The sequence below is a fragment of the Psilocybe cubensis genome, chromosome 2 (assembly GCF_017499595.1).
Source record: "Psilocybe cubensis strain MGC-MH-2018 chromosome 2, whole genome shotgun sequence".
NCBI classification, from domain to species: domain Eukaryota; kingdom Fungi; phylum Basidiomycota; class Agaricomycetes; order Agaricales; family Agrocybaceae; genus Psilocybe; species Psilocybe cubensis.
Genome location: NC_063000.1, coordinates 2,049,782 through 2,065,627, shown reverse-complemented (window position 1 = coordinate 2,065,627; position 15,846 = coordinate 2,049,782). Strand labels below are relative to the sequence as shown.

The following is a 15,846-nucleotide window of genomic DNA, read 5'->3' as shown; positions in this document are numbered from 1 at the left end:
AGGCAAAAATCAGAAGGATTGTTGGCGCAGCAAGTACAAAATTTGGAAGTTGGGTCAATTTCCAATACAGCAAAAATCCGCTGTTCCAATAATTCTTTTGGACGTAGGTATAGAGAGAAGGAGGCACACGAGAGCACCAAGCTGGCGCAAGGTCTGGTCCGTTGCAGAACACTGAATACGTCGTGACGTGATATAGGACAAACGGCGATATGACGATTGATGTCAAGACTCCGGCGTTAAATAGTGTGCGTGAATTAGGCTGGTAGGCTTTACCGTCAGCAGAAGTCGTGCAATTGAACGGGTTGAGTAATCACCGTTTCTCCCTCAAGAAAAGGTTGTACCACAAGACCCCAAAGAATGAAGCCACTGAGAAATATTCCATTTGATCTAAACATTCCTGCCAAACCAAAGAATATAGAGGCCAAAAGCCATTTCTGGCGCGCGCAATATATCATTCCTAAATTGAATGCTTAAGTCCAATGTAACACATATGAAATTCAAGTTATTTACCACGGTACGAAAAAAAGGTAAAAAATGGTTCATTGTAGGGTGCAAAAAACAATGTTACTGGACTGGTGGGTATCAAAGACAACAGGGCAGCCAGAACAGAGAGTTCTGGCGATTGAAGGTGATGCAAAGATAGGTCGTATAACATCTGCGTTGTGGAGTAAGACAGCACGGAAAGGATCAACCAGAGTAGCACATTTGGATATTTGAAGGTTTCCGGGAGAGCAGAGTCAAGAATGCGTAGAATAATGGGTAGGCTGGGGAAAAATGCCCATTCGTGCTCGTACTGATATTGGTTGGAAGCTATGTGGAGAAAGTGGAAAGTATCCCACCGTAATAGCGGGCTAGAAGGGAAAGCGACGGAGAGTAAAAGTGGAGAGGCATCGAAGAGGGGCAGATAAGAGGAGAGCTGCAGAAGCGCAAAGAAAAAGAGTCTTGAAATGAGAAACAAGGTGAAGAGAGAAAACATTTGTCGGAGGCTTGTGATTGTTGCGAATGTCACAACTGGCATCTCCTTATACTTGCTCCAAGTCCACAACCCATGGCTTCTGACTTTGAGCTCTCTGCTTTCTTGTCTAACGTACCCCCCGCCTTGACTTTGGCGCTGGTTCATCTGGGCCCTTCCATATCAGCCTGCAGGACCGCCTTCCAAATATTCAGTTGGTCGACGTCGTGGTACCGGAGTTGGCTGGCACTCACAGCTTGGTGGATCGTATGCCTATTTATTGACAAAACCCTGCGGTGAGTTGTCTTCCCCGCTTCGTGCTAAGTCTATATTGAATGCAAGGCAATCATAGGCGCTTTTTCCCTGTCATCATATTTTCCTTCTTTGCATACGTCCAATGGCGCCAGAAGAATGTTTCCTCAATAAAACCTCCTACTTCAGAACACGCGCTGCGTTCCGTCATTTCAGATTTGACAACCATACAGGCTCTTCTTCCATCCCTTCCCTCTCCATCGATTCCCATCCCAACACTCCTTCGCATCGCGGCCATTCTCTATATACCGTACATCGCTTTATCCTTCTTGGTCTCGTTTAGGGTTATTTGTGCCCTTGGAGGCACAACCCTACTTACATGGCGCGCCCCTTGGGCTATAGTCCTTAGAGCAACAGCATGGCGTAGTGCATGGCTCAGGTGGTCTTTATACAAAATTTGGGCTTTCCTCAGTGGAGAACCTCTACCGGAGCGCATCTACTCTTTTCAACCATCCACCGATTCGTTAACTCCTGTCCAGTCCTTGCGTTTTCTATTTACAATATATGAAAACCAGCGTTGGTGGGTTGGCCTTGATTGGACTGCTGCCTTGCTTCCAGGTGAACGCCCGTCCTGGTGCTCTTCTTCTCACCATCCACTGTCGCCTCCAAATGCGTTCAGCCTCCCCCCGAACACTACCATCTACCTCGAGGATGAAAAAGGCGGTAAATTAAAACGAACAGCAACATGGAAGTGGGAAGAACCGGAATGGCGGGTCGTTGTACGTAGAACTGGGGGTGGACTTAGTCGGGTTGAACGTCCTCTACCCAGCATCAAGGACGAGAGTCCAAACAGCAGCCGTCTGCTGAAGGCTGCTAGTCGACTACGAGACCCGGGAAGCAATATAACCGTGAACTCATCCTCAACCTTTGATACCAACAAAGGCTTGGTGGGTAACACAGACGTTGATTATGATTCCCAAGATCCAACAGACACTCCAGGGGAGGAACCCTTAACAGACATTGACGGGTGGGTTTATGGCGATAATAAATGGGAAGGACAGAGTAATAGAGGCGGCATGGGAAAGGTAAAATTTAAATATGGTACCTATTTCTCTTTTCACTGACAATATTTCATTCCCAGTACACGCGCTATCGGCGATGGACAAGGGTCGCTGTCGTATTCGAAGAAGTTGAAACTGTTTCATTGGAAGATAGTGAGACGTTGATATTCCAAGAACAAGAACGACAGGTACCAACCAAAACCGAGGGCTCCACGCACATCCCAGAAACTATCATTGGAAACCCACCTGAGAGTCCTCTTAAGCACCGGTTGAGAATGGCGCTTAATAAACCCCCAGAGTAAATTTATACTGTATTCTTTAATTTACGTTTCTGTATTGTGATATTTATGCTCACTAAAATGCAAATGCACATATGTACCCCGTTCATTCTGCCAGTATTGATGAAAAGACAGAACACTTGCAGCAAAAACCATACGTCGATAGCTGGCTACAATTTGCGATTAGGGAACGTAAGGTATGGTTGTTCTGATTGTTACTGACTTTAAATCAATTCATGTATTTTATCAATTATTTAAATATTGTAATACCGTAAGTAACAAATGAATGAATAGGCTAAGTGTAAAAATACAGATTTGAATCGAGTCGATTTGGGCTACAGTTGTGAGAACTCAAACAATCAAGCAATGTGAAGGTGTGGTTTAAAGGTGGTATAACGTAGAGGTCAGACTTTGTTATCGTTGCCGGAAGCTGGAATTTCAGTCTGAGTGGCAGACAGGTCCAGGAAGGACCCTGAAGGTGTTACGGAAGATGGGAATGAATCTATGTGCTTAGACGGGGCGGGCCCATCCATGACCATAAGACCGTGATGTGGGTTTGGGGGCGTGACGATAAACGAAGCAAGTTTGAGTGGGGCATCGTTTTTAGTGAGTGCGCTGTGAGTTGATTGGGTGATAAAGTCCTTTTCTGAGGCAAATACACTGTCTTTCATAGAAGTCAAATCCGACGAAGTGTCCACGGAGTCACGTTTTTCGACAGTTTCTTGGCGAATGAAAACAGGAAGGCCGGCTCCTTGTGATGAAGACATGTTTGAAGATTCCTTGAAACTGGGCGTGCAGATTAGATACTATCTCTGAGTAAGATTAAATCAATATACCTAGAAGAACTCGTATTTCTTGTTCCAATTTTGGTAGACCCTGTGAAAGTTGTATACCCGACGCGTTTTGCGACGGAGTTCATAGCGAGTTTATAATGTCGCTGTGCTTCATCTGCGAAGCCAAAGAAGGCGAAGAACACTAATCCGCAGACTATCAAAAGCCAACGGCTCATCTCAACGGAGACATTTGAATCGGCCGTTGATCGCCATAAGACAGCTGGTATCTGATCAACACGCGAAAATCCTGACATATATATGCATACGTTAAGTCTATAAATGATGAAGAACAAACATTACACATACCCCAGTGAGTGTCTTCCCAAGAGATCCATGGGTTTACTACGCCTCGTGTTGCGTTCAAAACCATGGTTGTAATTGACAATGGAATGCAGCAAATGACCTCAATACCGGCAAGGGCCATTAATCGGAAAAACCTATTCGAGTTTAAGTTGGAATTTGAGGACAGAATTTCCTTGAATTCAGTCTGTCTCTTTCGAAATGCTATGATGCTCATAACTAAAATGGCAATCTTAATCAGGAGACGTTATGTGATTCAAAATTAACATACTGCAATAAGCGCCCGATGTCAACCCAATTGGTATCGGTACCATGTACACAAGGAAATAAGCAGGAGGGGTGTTGTAGGTAAATGGGTAACATCCAACTTCTTCGAATATATTGAATCGGTGGCCCTGCACAATATAGTCTGGCAATATATTCATCATAAGGTTGAACGGAAGATCAATTCCTGAGAAGCTCACGGAGTACCATCACGATGACAGGAATTCCAAGCCCAATGGCCAAGTCGACCATGATAGCTTTGTATCTCTGTACGAATCTTCAATATCAGCGAGGCTAAGCCACTTAAAAATACATACCTCTGCTTTAGTTCTCGTGACGGATCTCACTGCCGCAATACAGTAAAGTCTGTGGTTGATGCACAACGAGGCAGCAGGAATGGCGACAGATATTCCGACGATGAGTTTGGATGCTAAACGTGTGATTAGGTATGCAGATGCGGGACATTGTAAAAGACTCCTACTAATATCACACCAAACAGGAGCCCAGTTAATAGCATTGTCTCGCCATATAATTGAGTTAATAAAATAAGATAGCAGTCCAAGAGCAGTCCATGCCATGTACAGGCATGTTCCAGTGTTCCAGGCTATATCGAAAAGTCAACCAAAAAAGAAGCTTGACTGAAATTATTTACACACCTTCAAGATGCCAGGAGAAAGGAATACAGACAAGAATAAATGTGATGAACGAAAGAGCGGAAAAGGCGGTGTTGACGGTGCTCATAGTGATGACAATTCCCAAAGAACAACAACGTCAACTTTGTAAGGTTTTGGCCCAGGGAGTGGAGCTGAAAGGAGTGAAAAACGACAGGCATTATACCAAGGGTATTTGTACGATGTGTCCAAACACCTTGTTTTTATGGCCCTTGTAAGTCATTTGGAAGTAAGCTTGTTTCGAAGTACACCTGGGGTGAGGGAGAAAAGGGACATGCCTATTATGGAAATGCGCTTGTGGTAACCAAATGAAGCCATGTGCTTGATACTAAGTAATAGCATCGACTTGGCATCGACCTCCCTCAAAATTCCGAGAACACTACACAAACCCTTTACGTAAAGTAGTTAGGGACGGACATAAAGATGGATTTCTCATTTATCTCAACGTTTTCACGTTTCCCGTCGGACTCACTATATCTGGAATCTGGATGATCCTTTGTTCACGACGTGGACATAAACCTGTTAATGGAATCCAAGAGGAAGTTGTGCCCGGGTGATAAGACTAACACCGAAGCTAATAGTGTCGCCCTTGTTCTTGAAAGTGATTCCATTGTACATATCCCAGTTAGCACATGAGTTATATTTCGAGCTGTTGTTGAACGTCAGGGGTATACCCTCAGGATTTGTTCGTCAGGCTATGTATCACCCGATTCTTTCTATGCAACGTCTTCATCAGCGAAAATAGCTGTTTTCGCAATTCCGTCTTCCCTAATGACTCCACGATACATTCCTCCACAGTTAAGAGGCATCGAAACTATTTATAGTTCAGAAATATGGAAGAGAATGGCTAAATAAGCAACGAACCGTTTCCATCCAAATCTAGGGCAATGAACCCCCCTAGGCCACCCTCGGCAAGTAAATCATGTACAACATGCCTTGTAGCCTCTTCTAGCGATTCGTGTAGATAGCGGACCCTATGAGAAATTGTAACCGCAGCAGACCTCCTAATAAAATACTAAGAGGCGTCAGTAATGCGACATTATTACGAAAATGGACTGAACGTACATCACCATCCCCTGTCCCAGAGACACCAACACCTCGATTCAAAGAGCTTAAGCCACGAAACTTCCTCCAAAGACGTCTAATAATATTGGTTTCGGGCCATTCCTCCGCCCAGAACCCACTTCCCATCTGAGGCGTATCTCCAATACGTCCTACCAGCTTGTTGGTTTTGCCTCCAGTAGATGTGAGGGAGGCAATGCATCCATGTACATCAAGAGCCACTGCTCCTACAGTACCTGTAGGGTAGGCGTCCAGGGGAGTCTGGGGAGCAGTAACCAGAGGTATACCAGGCTGCGGCACTGGTTCCTCTGGAAGACCCAAACCACGTCGATGCTCTTTCCATCGATGTTCGGTAAAAAAGTAAGATGGGTCTACAAGTGTTTCACCCAGGCTTTGACCTAAGCGTTCAGCTGTCGCACCTGACAAGAGTGTGTGGGGTGCTAGTGAAGGGGCAAGATAAAGAGAGCGAACTAAATGAGAAGGATTCTTTGTCCGTGTCAAGAGGGTAAGCCCAAGGCCACGTCGGTTGCTTGGAATTTCTGGATGAGAAAATGGCGGCTTCGACACCATTATAGATGCATCCAATTCGATCTGCGAGCTCAAAGATCAAAACCCGATAATCTGAACGAGTTGGTGCACAAGACACACCTTTCCTTCGATATTGAATACTGCACCTTTTGCTGAATTGAAAAGAGGGTCATCTACCAAGAAAATTTAATGCTTTGATTGAATTTCAATAGCAAGCACAACCTTCCATAACAGAAACGGCAGCAACAACAGCATCGATGGCATCGGCACCCTCATTCAACAGTTTGTATCCCTGTAGGAGCATCAATGTTTAACAAATGCAGCTATTGATGACCATTTGTTGGCGAAACTTACAGCAAGCAACGCCTGCGACAACGCCAATTTGTATGCAGCTTGTTGTTCATCAGAGGAACCTTGCCTTGTGATAGTTCCTGCACCTCCATGAATCACAAGAACATAACGAGGCCTGCGCTTGGTGTTGGAAGGACTGAAAAATTGCTTCAACAGCACTTCTTTGGCAGCAGATTCGAATGACATTGGCTTCGACAACAAAGTATAAAGGTTTTCAAAGTCACACAAAGCAAGTTCGTAGACGGAACGACTTCGTTAGGTTGTATAGTAATTTGTGCAATTACGTGGGAGTTCAGACCTAAATATTGAAACGTCATACGGTCAGCACTGAATATACCAGTATATCTATCCAAGTTGGGATATAATTCGTGTCATTATAAGTGCATAGATTGAGCAAATGGGAAAGATGGAAATTGGGTATGGAGGCAATATTATTCTTGATTCTCAAGATGAGTGTTGTCGTGAGACGATGTGGGTGGTGCGAAGGAAGGTACACACAAGGAGTCAGGGGTCTGGCACAACAGGCTGGCTTGATTGATATACATATATTATTATATATAAATTTGTATGAAATATATTCCTGAAGTCACTTTGCCGGAGTGGTTAACGGGATCGCCTGCTACTTTAGTAGTTATGTGAGCGGTTGGTCTTTGACCGCGAGTGTTCGAATCGCTCAGGTGACGTTTTTTTGGCCTGTCCTTTTGTATAACCTAAACTCTTTAACACTATTTATAATCAGACCTCTTTCCATCACTCGCATTCTGCACATTCGTTCTGTCCCCAATTCAACATTTAATGAGTATTAGCAAGTATGCCGATCTACCTGACATTGTCTGTCTTGTCTCTTCTTTATACATCGTCATTATTAATCTTTCTTCATAGGACACGGCCCCTGACGTGTATGAAACGGCAGACACATTTCCATTATCGCAGACTGTGGTATTAACTTTGCCAGCGTTGAACTAACTACATTCTGATTTAACTGCGACCTTGTCCTCTCATACGTTTCAGAATAATGTTGACTCCAGTGACGACGAATCGACGTTCCCAACACGATCTGCTAGGAACAAACCTGATCCCAATGGTCGAGAAGAACTGGACTACAGTAACCTAATTGGTGCTGATGAGGCAAGCAGGAAGTTTAGAAAAGCCGAGAAAAAAGCTTGTTGGTCCACCATATTGTAATGTTGTCCGTAGCCTCACTAATTAACAATTTCCATAGCCCGAGTTCGAACACAATATGCTTATCCACCCTCACCAACGTCTCCGACGTCGCTACTGGATCCATTTGGGATATCACACTCTTTACCCCTGTCCCATAGACTGCGAATGCTACAGAACGAATTAGCGGCGTTGGAAACCGAGTTGGCCGATCCTTCGAATCCACTTATTCACAAAGAACGGGAAGAAGAAAATATTGACCCAGGAGAGTTGATCAGAGGGTTAGTTGACGTTCGATCTAGGTTAGATAAGATCAAAAAGGGTAAGGAAGGGCGAGCACGATTAATAGGTGCTGTGCTAGACGACAACATCTTAAATGGCCAAGTCACCACGGGGAAAGCCACAGGAAACCAAGAACAATATGTCTCTGATCCTAAAACTGAGCCAAAAACCGATATGCAAACAATGGTTGAGATGGATCACCGCATTGGAGAGTTGGAGCACATTATAGGTTCCTCGGGCATGACTCTGGATGAGGTTCGCTTCTTTGACAACTGCCGTTAAAGAAAATGACATTAACATATTGTCTGAACAGACATCTCCTTTGCCATCGCCTTTGTTACCTCTCATCACTCGCTTGAACAATCAGCTTACTATTCTGACACAACCTCGCCATATCGATTCTATTTCACGTCGCTTGAAGTTGCTCTTGTCAGATCTTGACCGAGCTTCAGCTGCCCAGCATCAAGCACACAAACGCCATCCATCGCAAAGTAACAATGGATCATCCCCGCCAACTGTCGTTCATGAAATCCTCCCCATACTAACGCGTCTCGGGCCGCTACTTCCTCATATTCCCCACGTACTTACTCGACTGCGTACTCTGTCGTCTCTGCATTCTTCAGCAGCGACATTCCAAAGTTCTCTCGAAGATCTTGAAGAAGAACAAAAGAGGACGCGAAACGGTCTGCTTGATTTAGAAAGGGCGATTGAAACGGTTGAGACAAGCTTGAAGGAAAATAAAAACGTTGTTAAAAGCAATGTTGCTGGATTGGAAAGCAGAGTCAATTCTTTACTTGATCGTTTGGAAGACTTGATACGGGAGCATAATAGTCCTTGATACGCTTTAATGCTCGTAATGATTATTGAACCAGTTACTTATAACTACAATTGGAATCATAATTTACAACCAAAAATATATAGAACGGTGACCACCACCGTGAAAGCGCACACAAATAAGTAGTGATTATGTTACTCTCCGACGGGCGTCGATATGTGGATTCATTCCAACCATGCGTTCTACAACGGCCTATGCAATAATTGTCAGCAATGTAGTGATAACATTTACCCATAGACTCTGCACCTGCGCTTGATCCCAATCCAGAGGTTCGTCTTCCTCCTCTTCTCCCGTTTTTGTAGGCTCCTCTTTTCCAGCACCTAGTCCCCAGCCTCCTGTACTAGCCCGAGTGGCTGAAGATTCGATGTCTGGACTTCTGTGAATTAGGAAAAAGAGACGCGAGTTGCTAAATATGATAATCAGGGATAGGTTTACAAAATTCTGACCTTAGTGCCTCAAGTTCCCTTTCGCGGTCGCGCTCGAGATCCACAATATAACTCGAGGGCCCCATCCGAGGCGTGTCCTCTCCATAGATATAATCATCGTTCCCAGGAGATTGAAGGCCCACTAAATCAGGGAGATTTTTACCCTTGAGAGCAACTCGTCCACGACGGTCTCTCGGTAAAGCACCAGACAGAAAGGTGGACGTCCTTGCCTGTGAATGGGGATTTTTAAATTTTGGATGTCGTGAGTCTGAATACGTTCTAGGATTATGAATAAGATGTAACAAGTCTGTAATAGCCACTTCACCGGCTGTTGGCTGAGGAGACGGTGTGGTCAATGAAAATGTGACAGGTAGATGTCGACTTTCCGAAGATAAAACAAGGAGCCTACGCGAAAGTCCCATGAAAAGGCAAATCAATGGTTGGAAAAATTATACACATACATTTGCTGCAAGCGAGGTTGCTGATAGGAGCTCGTCTCTTGGTGATTATCTTGACGGTTGATCATAGAGAGGCGGTTGTACAGCCTCTGGAAAGGAGGCAGTATAACTCTATCTCGGAAAGACTTCAAAGCAACAGAACGGACGTCTATGTGATATGTGGAGGTATTGCTATTTGATGAAGATATAGAGGATTTAGTTCCGCTCTGTCGCGTTGGAGAGGCTGTCCTATGCGATTTTGGGGCACGGTACAGTGAAGATAACAAAGGGTCGGTTTGGAGAGGCAGAAGAACCTAAGATATTTACATAGCTTTCCATCAAATGGGAGGAATGAAAGATGTATTTTCATAACTTACACCTTCCAGATAAGTGAGGACTTGATCCCAAAAAAAACCCCATATCTCCACTACTCGTGCGACCAATTTTTCATCATCGACACCTGTTAGCTTTGCGTTGAGGGTGACCATGCCAGAGGCAATTAATTCAGAAGCGTCGTTCTCCAGTGTAGCTATAGCTTTTGGAGGAGAAGCTGAAACGACAATTTGTATATGGCGTTTGACCAATATATTCAAGTCTTCTCTGTCAAAAAACAGTTTTAGCGCCTATCCGCCATAACAAAAACATACACACATCGGAACTCTTAACGGCTCTCCGTTAAAAAGAGGTAAAACATGAACATGTAATGCACCCCACGGGTCGGTGGAGGATGTGGATGACGCATTAGACTGGGAAAGACTGCCCGACGGTGGTACACTTAAAGATGCTACCGAAGGTGCAGTTGAAAGCTGAGGGGCTAATGCAGAAGGAACCAGACTCCCTAGTCGATGCATTTCGCGCGAAACAAGCTTTGAGTCATACGTCCGGCCATAGGAAGCCTTAGCATTCAGAGCGAACATCAGAAAAAACACCATTAAAAGTTGCGCAATACTTGCCTTAGCAGGAGACGTATGGGACTTATTAACAGGCGATATGTTAGATGAAGCCATAGCAGATGATGTCAAACTTGGAGAGGGAGAAGAGTTAGACTCTGCCCTGGAATGAATATGTGGGTGCAACAATTGACTAGGATGGAGGGAACTTTTAAGACTAGTACCGCCACCAATGTCTTTCCCTGTTCCAGAAAGAGAAGACGTCAGCTTGTCTGCGAAAAATCCAAGTCGTTTAGAAGACCCGAAGCCTTCAGATTTGTCCGAATTAAGAGTGGTAGATGCCAAAACACTTCGATTAGTATCTTGGTCGTTGGCTGAAGTTAAAAAGCGAGTAGTAGCAGGTGTTTGACGGGGTGTAGCATCACTCGACGTCCGCCTCCGGGGTTCTGTTCCATCATCTGGAGATGATGATCTACTAGCTTTGCTATCGTTATGGCTCTGATCATGCGATCTTCTGGGGCCGTGGAGGTGCGATGAGGACCACATAAGAAAAATGTACTGCGCAAAGCAATCTGAGGGACAAATAATGGAGATCACGGTTGGGGATCCATTCAGATCAAACACCTTCGGTTGTATTCCTCGGCTAACAACTAATTACAGCTTCATCCCTTGACTACTTTCGTACACGTTCAATGACACACTGGCTCCGTGCACCTCTTTTATGTAGGAAGCCTAGAGTCAGTCATTTTGTCTATGCACGCCATTTCAACGTCTTAGCCATTGAGTCATCAGCCGATGATACGTGTGCTGCAATTGTTGACTCAGCAAAGAAAATCCATGCGAACGTTGTTATCAAACAGCATAATATGTGTGTAGAATCCCATTGCTGTTTTTCATATTTTCACAGATATTTCAATTGTTTAGACATGAAGAATACGGAGGCATCTATCCCATGAGCGCTATAGGTTGCCACCAACAAAACATGGTATACACCAGCATCACACGTCATTGTCCATTTACTGATTGGTTCAGCCATACGCTATACGACAAGCACTTGCGCAGTCAGGGATGAACATTGTGCATGATATAGATGGAATAGCATTCACGAGGGGTCCAGGTATGCCGGATTGTCTTCCTCAATCTTCCATGGATGATAACCACCCACGCTTCTTAGGCATGCCAGGCTGCCTGAGCGTAGGAATGAATGCCGCAAAATCTCTTGCTTCTGCCTTGGACAAACCACTTGTTGGTGTCCATCATATGGTAAGCCAATCTCTATAACACCAATTCTTATTTGACGTATTCCAGCAAGGTCACGCCCTGATATCTATCCTCACTGCTGACAGAGAAGAACCTAAGTATCCGTTCATATCCCTGCTTATATCGGGTGGTCACACACTTCTTCTGCTTGCTACCTCCGCCAATTCTTTCCAAACTTTGGCAACAACGAGGGATGAAAGTATAGGACGATCGTTTGACAAGGTTTCCAAACTTTTAGAGCTTAAATGGACTGACCTTGGTCCTGGTGATGCTCTGGAGAAATTTTGTGAAGAGGCTCCTGAAATAAAATGTCCGATAATACCACCATTTCCTAGTCCTCTTGTGGGCCAGCTGGCATTCTCATTTTCGGCCTTCCACTCTCATGCAAAGGCCTTGATTTCTGAACAAAAACAACACGGAGATCTACAGCTTTCAACAAAAAAAGCCATCGCTCGCGCTTTTCAGACAGGTGTCGTGGCACATTTGGAAGAAAAGCTCATCCTTGGCTTGGCATGGTGCAAGGAAAGGAACATATCGGTACGCGATATCGTTGTCAGTGGCGGTGTCGCAAGTAATATGTTTTTAAGACGTCGGTAAGTATACACTTCTTTTCTGCACGGCAAAAACTAACTTCAATATCGAAAGGTTACAAGGATGCCTCATTGAATGCTATCGGGATGTCACATATAACCTAGTATTCCCTCCTCCGGATTTGTGCACAGGTTGGTTTGGTTTTCGAGAAATTTAATATGTGCATTGTATTTGATGCCTTTTAATTAGATAACGCAGTGATGATTGCATGGGCATCAATGCACCGCTTTTTGACCAACGACACAGATCCATATAGCATAGAACTACGACCCAAGTGGAATATCGAAGAATTGTAGAGGATAAATACAAGCAAAAACAGGTGCATAATACTGTACGGTGGCTCAAATCGATGTAATTTACTTTAATGGATATCTAGTAGGCTGTAGTGGGGTTAGATAAAGATTCGTAAATTAATCACCTAAACTCAACTCCGTCTAAAGCGTCGAGGACTAAGGAAGATACCTGGCGTTTTTTGGAGGGTCGCTCATCTGTCATGTTGGTATGAGCTTCAGGCTTCCTAGGTCTCTTTGGATCCTTGGCCAGCTTTCGTTTCTTCGTCAAGATACCATCAATGATTTGTTCAAATTTGCTCGTAGAATGGCTGACCTCGCTATCGTAGCTTGCAAGACAGTCTATTTCGTTGTCATAATCCGCCCTTTCTAGTTCAAGTTCGTTTTCGTCAGGATTAGGGATTGTGAAAAGGAAACCAGAAGTGCTATTCCTTGAAAGCGTGGGACAACCTTGAGAAGTAGAGTTGGATGTGAACCAAGGGTCAATGCCCTCGGTTGCATATGTGGGTTTAAGCACTTCGGTATAACTGTTCTGTCCTACTGCCCGTGGTTCGGGCCGACTTCGTTTCTGAAGCTTGGAAGATTGCAGAACCGAGAGCATATTCTCTCCTTCAGATGCCGATTCCGCTGTTTGGTCCGTACGCTCTTGTTCGTTTGCTCGGCCCTTATTTTTTCCTTTAAGTTTACTTGACTTTTTGGCATTTTCTTCGTTGAATTGTTTGACCATAGTGGGATGGACAACGGAAAGGATAACTGCAGGAACCCACAAAATCAAAGGATCTGTTTCAGACCCTTTGTTGGGGTAGCCGGTTTCTGCTGCAGTAACAGGGGCGTGTCGAATACCTTTAATCCCGGAATTTGATAATTGTATTAGTTGTTTAGGAGATATTTCCACTTGATACTCTAGTAGACCATCCGTTGAAACATGTTGGCGGCTTTTTATTATCCTGTTGACCAAAGGGTTGTCTACTGCAGGAGTAACCAAAAGTTTTGAGCTTGACCCTTTGTTAACAAAGAGGTCATCGTAGTGGCCTTCCCGGACAGGCGAAGAACAGAGATATCTCTCAACCAATGATGCAGGCGTTCCAATATCGCCTTGAGAACCACATCGTGTAATGTTCGATATATTTTCATTCCGACGGTCGACTTCAAGAGCAGCGCGCCGTAGAACATGCATAACAGCGCAGGGCCAGATCAGATTTCTGAAGCGTTCGATAATTTTAGCGCGATAACCCCATTCAAAATATTGTTCGCACACATGAGCGATTTTAGGGAGGTCGAGATTACTTTGGTCGCGTATCGCCATGCTGCCTGAACCTTGTCCACCTGCACTGCCGCTGTTAAGCGGGTTTGCGTAAAATTCCAGAACATCGGGGTTTGGAAAATCGTCGGACAAAAAAAGTGACGTGCGATGGGGGAGATGACCTTGCGTGTTGTGCTTTAATTCGATGTTAACCCGCATTCTCCATTGGCGCATGAACTCTTCAAATTCGGTTCTATAATCTCGAAGATTTTGATATGCTTCTAACAACTCCTTGCCAAATCCACAACGAGCCAGTCCCAACGCTATCTTCTTCCCCATCCTTTCCACCCCCTGTGTGATATGTTAGCTCGAGTGACTGGTCTATGAGCTTATGGGCCACTAACTTTGTGGTAATCCCCCCCTGCAAGAAGGGCGAAGAGGATTAAATCGCCCCTTGAAAGAGAAGTAGAAGGATCGTTTTCGATATCATCCGCCTGATAGATCATAGTGTGGAATTTATCCACTTTGTCCTTCGAGTTCTTCGCCAAGTTATTCTTATTTCCGGATAACCTTGAGCTTATACTGTTGAAATAAAAAGTCAGATATAAAGTCAATAGATAGCGTATGGGAAAGGTATACTTTTTGATTATAGTGCGAGCGCCAAATAGAAATGCATCACAATCGTCCGTCATTACAGCGTCGATATGACCCCTGTCATTAAGATAGGCAAGTTCTGCTTCTGCTTCACCTCGAGCCTCACGGAGTAGATTGATTATTGCAGTCCATCAGAAGAAATAGATATGAGGCCTACCTCACACCATTCCATACCAAAGGCATCTAACAAATGCTTGAACTGTTTTTCCCGAGGGTGATTCCCTGATTTTCCCATCTTACTGCCTCTCTGAAATGATTCGAAATTAGGGTTTCACAGAGGTTACAGGCATTTCCGTGAGAGCTTGCCTTAATTTTTGGCCTTTCCCTGCCATCGAACACGAACAACGGTATAATGGGGAGTTTGGCTATGGTGCGAAGATTAAAAATTGCGTATATGCTTGTTATCAGGACGAACCAAGATAAATCAAACGAAAGAAAAGTCCTCGAGCCTCGGGATTTTCACCTTGTTTGCTGAAGGTCGCATGGTGAAACCATATGCTTGCGTCTACTCCAATGCGATACGCCCTCCTAGAATCACAGCATTGATGGATTGATAAAGTCTCCTACTGATAGATCAGAGGCATACCTTCGTGATTGATTCTTATCAAAACCCTCATGAACTGACAACCGTACAATAGAAGTCGATTTTCCCACTTTATTTAATACCTACACAGAGGGGAAGTTAGCGTCACTTCAACCTTCGTCCATGGCCGCTTACATCCCACAATCCTGGTACACCCATCGAGCAGCTTAGTGTGGTGAAGAAAGGTAGATTTATTAGAACGTTGGAGGGGATAACCACAGATTGTTCTTCTTACTGTGTATTTTTCCCAATTCGCGCAGAAGAATGCGCTGATAATAACTGGCCGGTCAATGCCGCCGCTCCTAGTTTGATGATACTAAAGTTGAGTAGAAAGTCACGAAACTTGAAGTTACTAGTCGGGAGGAGGTAATGATAGTTGGTGTAACTTACTCAAGCTTGTATATCTCACTCGACACTGACTTGAACTGACTTCAAGAAGATAGATAGATGTCTCGGGTATGTCACGATGTGTGGTGCCGCCTGAACGACGAGTTGACCTACCGTTGTGACTGTTAAAGTCGCGAAGCGTAACTTCACGTGCCAATCGTTGCTGTGACTGGTTTTGAACACGCTTCCGAGTCAACGCCTGGTCAAAGCTCCCTTTCACTTCGTTCATGGTTAATTTGCAGTTTGTCTGCAATTA

At 44.4% G+C, this 15,846-nt stretch overlaps 7 protein-coding genes and 1 non-coding gene across 8 annotated transcripts; 4 read left to right on the top strand and 4 right to left on the bottom strand.

Annotated features, from left to right (window-relative positions):
- Positions 1–1,048: 1,048 nt before the first annotated feature.
- On the top strand, positions 1,049–2,567 carry JR316_0002198 (Peroxisomal membrane protein PEX30; the record flags this gene model as incomplete). The annotated part of the gene is made up of 3 exons (XM_047887992.1): positions 1,049–1,248; positions 1,305–2,289; positions 2,346–2,567. 3 exons carry the CDS (start codon positions 1,049–1,051, stop codon positions 2,565–2,567), a joined length of 1,407 nt encoding a protein of 468 aa, XP_047752915.1.
- Positions 2,568–2,947: 380 nt separating this feature from the next.
- Positions 2,948–4,192, bottom strand: JR316_0002197 (Pheromone B alpha 3 receptor; the record flags this gene model as incomplete). Its single annotated transcript, XM_047887991.1, has 5 exons — positions 2,948–3,329; positions 3,380–3,623; positions 3,683–3,895; positions 3,948–4,085; positions 4,141–4,192. The coding sequence occupies 5 exons, from the start codon at positions 4,190–4,192 to the stop codon at positions 2,948–2,950; spliced, it is 1,029 nt and encodes a 342-aa protein (XP_047752914.1).
- Positions 4,193–5,327: 1,135 nt separating this feature from the next.
- JR316_0002196 (Isoaspartyl peptidase) lies at positions 5,328–6,738 on the bottom strand (the record flags this gene model as incomplete). The annotated part of the gene is made up of 6 exons (XM_047887990.1): positions 5,328–5,425; positions 5,476–5,626; positions 5,677–6,264; positions 6,322–6,374; positions 6,424–6,493; positions 6,556–6,738. 6 exons carry the CDS (start codon positions 6,736–6,738, stop codon positions 5,328–5,330), a joined length of 1,143 nt encoding a protein of 380 aa, XP_047752913.1.
- A 399-nt stretch (positions 6,739–7,137) lies between these two features.
- On the top strand, positions 7,138–7,235 carry JR316_0002195. The gene has a single exon. It is a non-coding gene; the product is annotated as a tRNA-Ser (tRNA).
- A 112-nt stretch (positions 7,236–7,347) lies between these two features.
- Positions 7,348–8,833, top strand: JR316_0002194 (uncharacterized protein; the record flags this gene model as incomplete). The annotated part of the gene is made up of 5 exons (XM_047887989.1): positions 7,348–7,383; positions 7,435–7,488; positions 7,564–7,717; positions 7,775–8,250; positions 8,309–8,833. 5 exons carry the CDS (start codon positions 7,348–7,350, stop codon positions 8,831–8,833), a joined length of 1,245 nt encoding a protein of 414 aa, XP_047752912.1.
- Positions 8,834–8,959: 126 nt separating this feature from the next.
- Positions 8,960–11,128, bottom strand: JR316_0002193 (Target of rapamycin complex 2 subunit bit61; the record flags this gene model as incomplete). Its single annotated transcript, XM_047887988.1, has 6 exons — positions 8,960–9,022; positions 9,077–9,206; positions 9,277–9,660; positions 9,717–10,006; positions 10,070–10,292; positions 10,344–11,128. 6 exons carry the CDS (start codon positions 11,126–11,128, stop codon positions 8,960–8,962), a joined length of 1,875 nt encoding a protein of 624 aa, XP_047752911.1.
- Positions 11,129–11,274: 146 nt separating this feature from the next.
- Positions 11,275–12,729, top strand: JR316_0002192 (tRNA N6-adenosine threonylcarbamoyltransferase; the record flags this gene model as incomplete). The annotated part of the gene is made up of 7 exons (XM_047887987.1): positions 11,275–11,450; positions 11,507–11,567; positions 11,615–11,699; positions 11,757–11,845; positions 11,891–12,435; positions 12,488–12,564; positions 12,623–12,729. The coding sequence occupies 7 exons, from the start codon at positions 11,275–11,277 to the stop codon at positions 12,727–12,729; spliced, it is 1,140 nt and encodes a 379-aa protein (XP_047752910.1).
- Positions 12,730–12,847: 118 nt separating this feature from the next.
- Positions 12,848–15,819, bottom strand: JR316_0002191 (Flap endonuclease GEN-like protein 1; the record flags this gene model as incomplete). Its single annotated transcript, XM_047887986.1, has 11 exons — positions 12,848–14,317; positions 14,371–14,548; positions 14,606–14,721; positions 14,778–14,863; positions 14,905–14,985; positions 15,036–15,148; positions 15,207–15,286; positions 15,339–15,369; positions 15,439–15,519; positions 15,594–15,618; positions 15,705–15,819. 11 exons carry the CDS (start codon positions 15,817–15,819, stop codon positions 12,848–12,850), a joined length of 2,376 nt encoding a protein of 791 aa, XP_047752909.1.
- Positions 15,820–15,846: the final 27 nt, after the last annotated feature.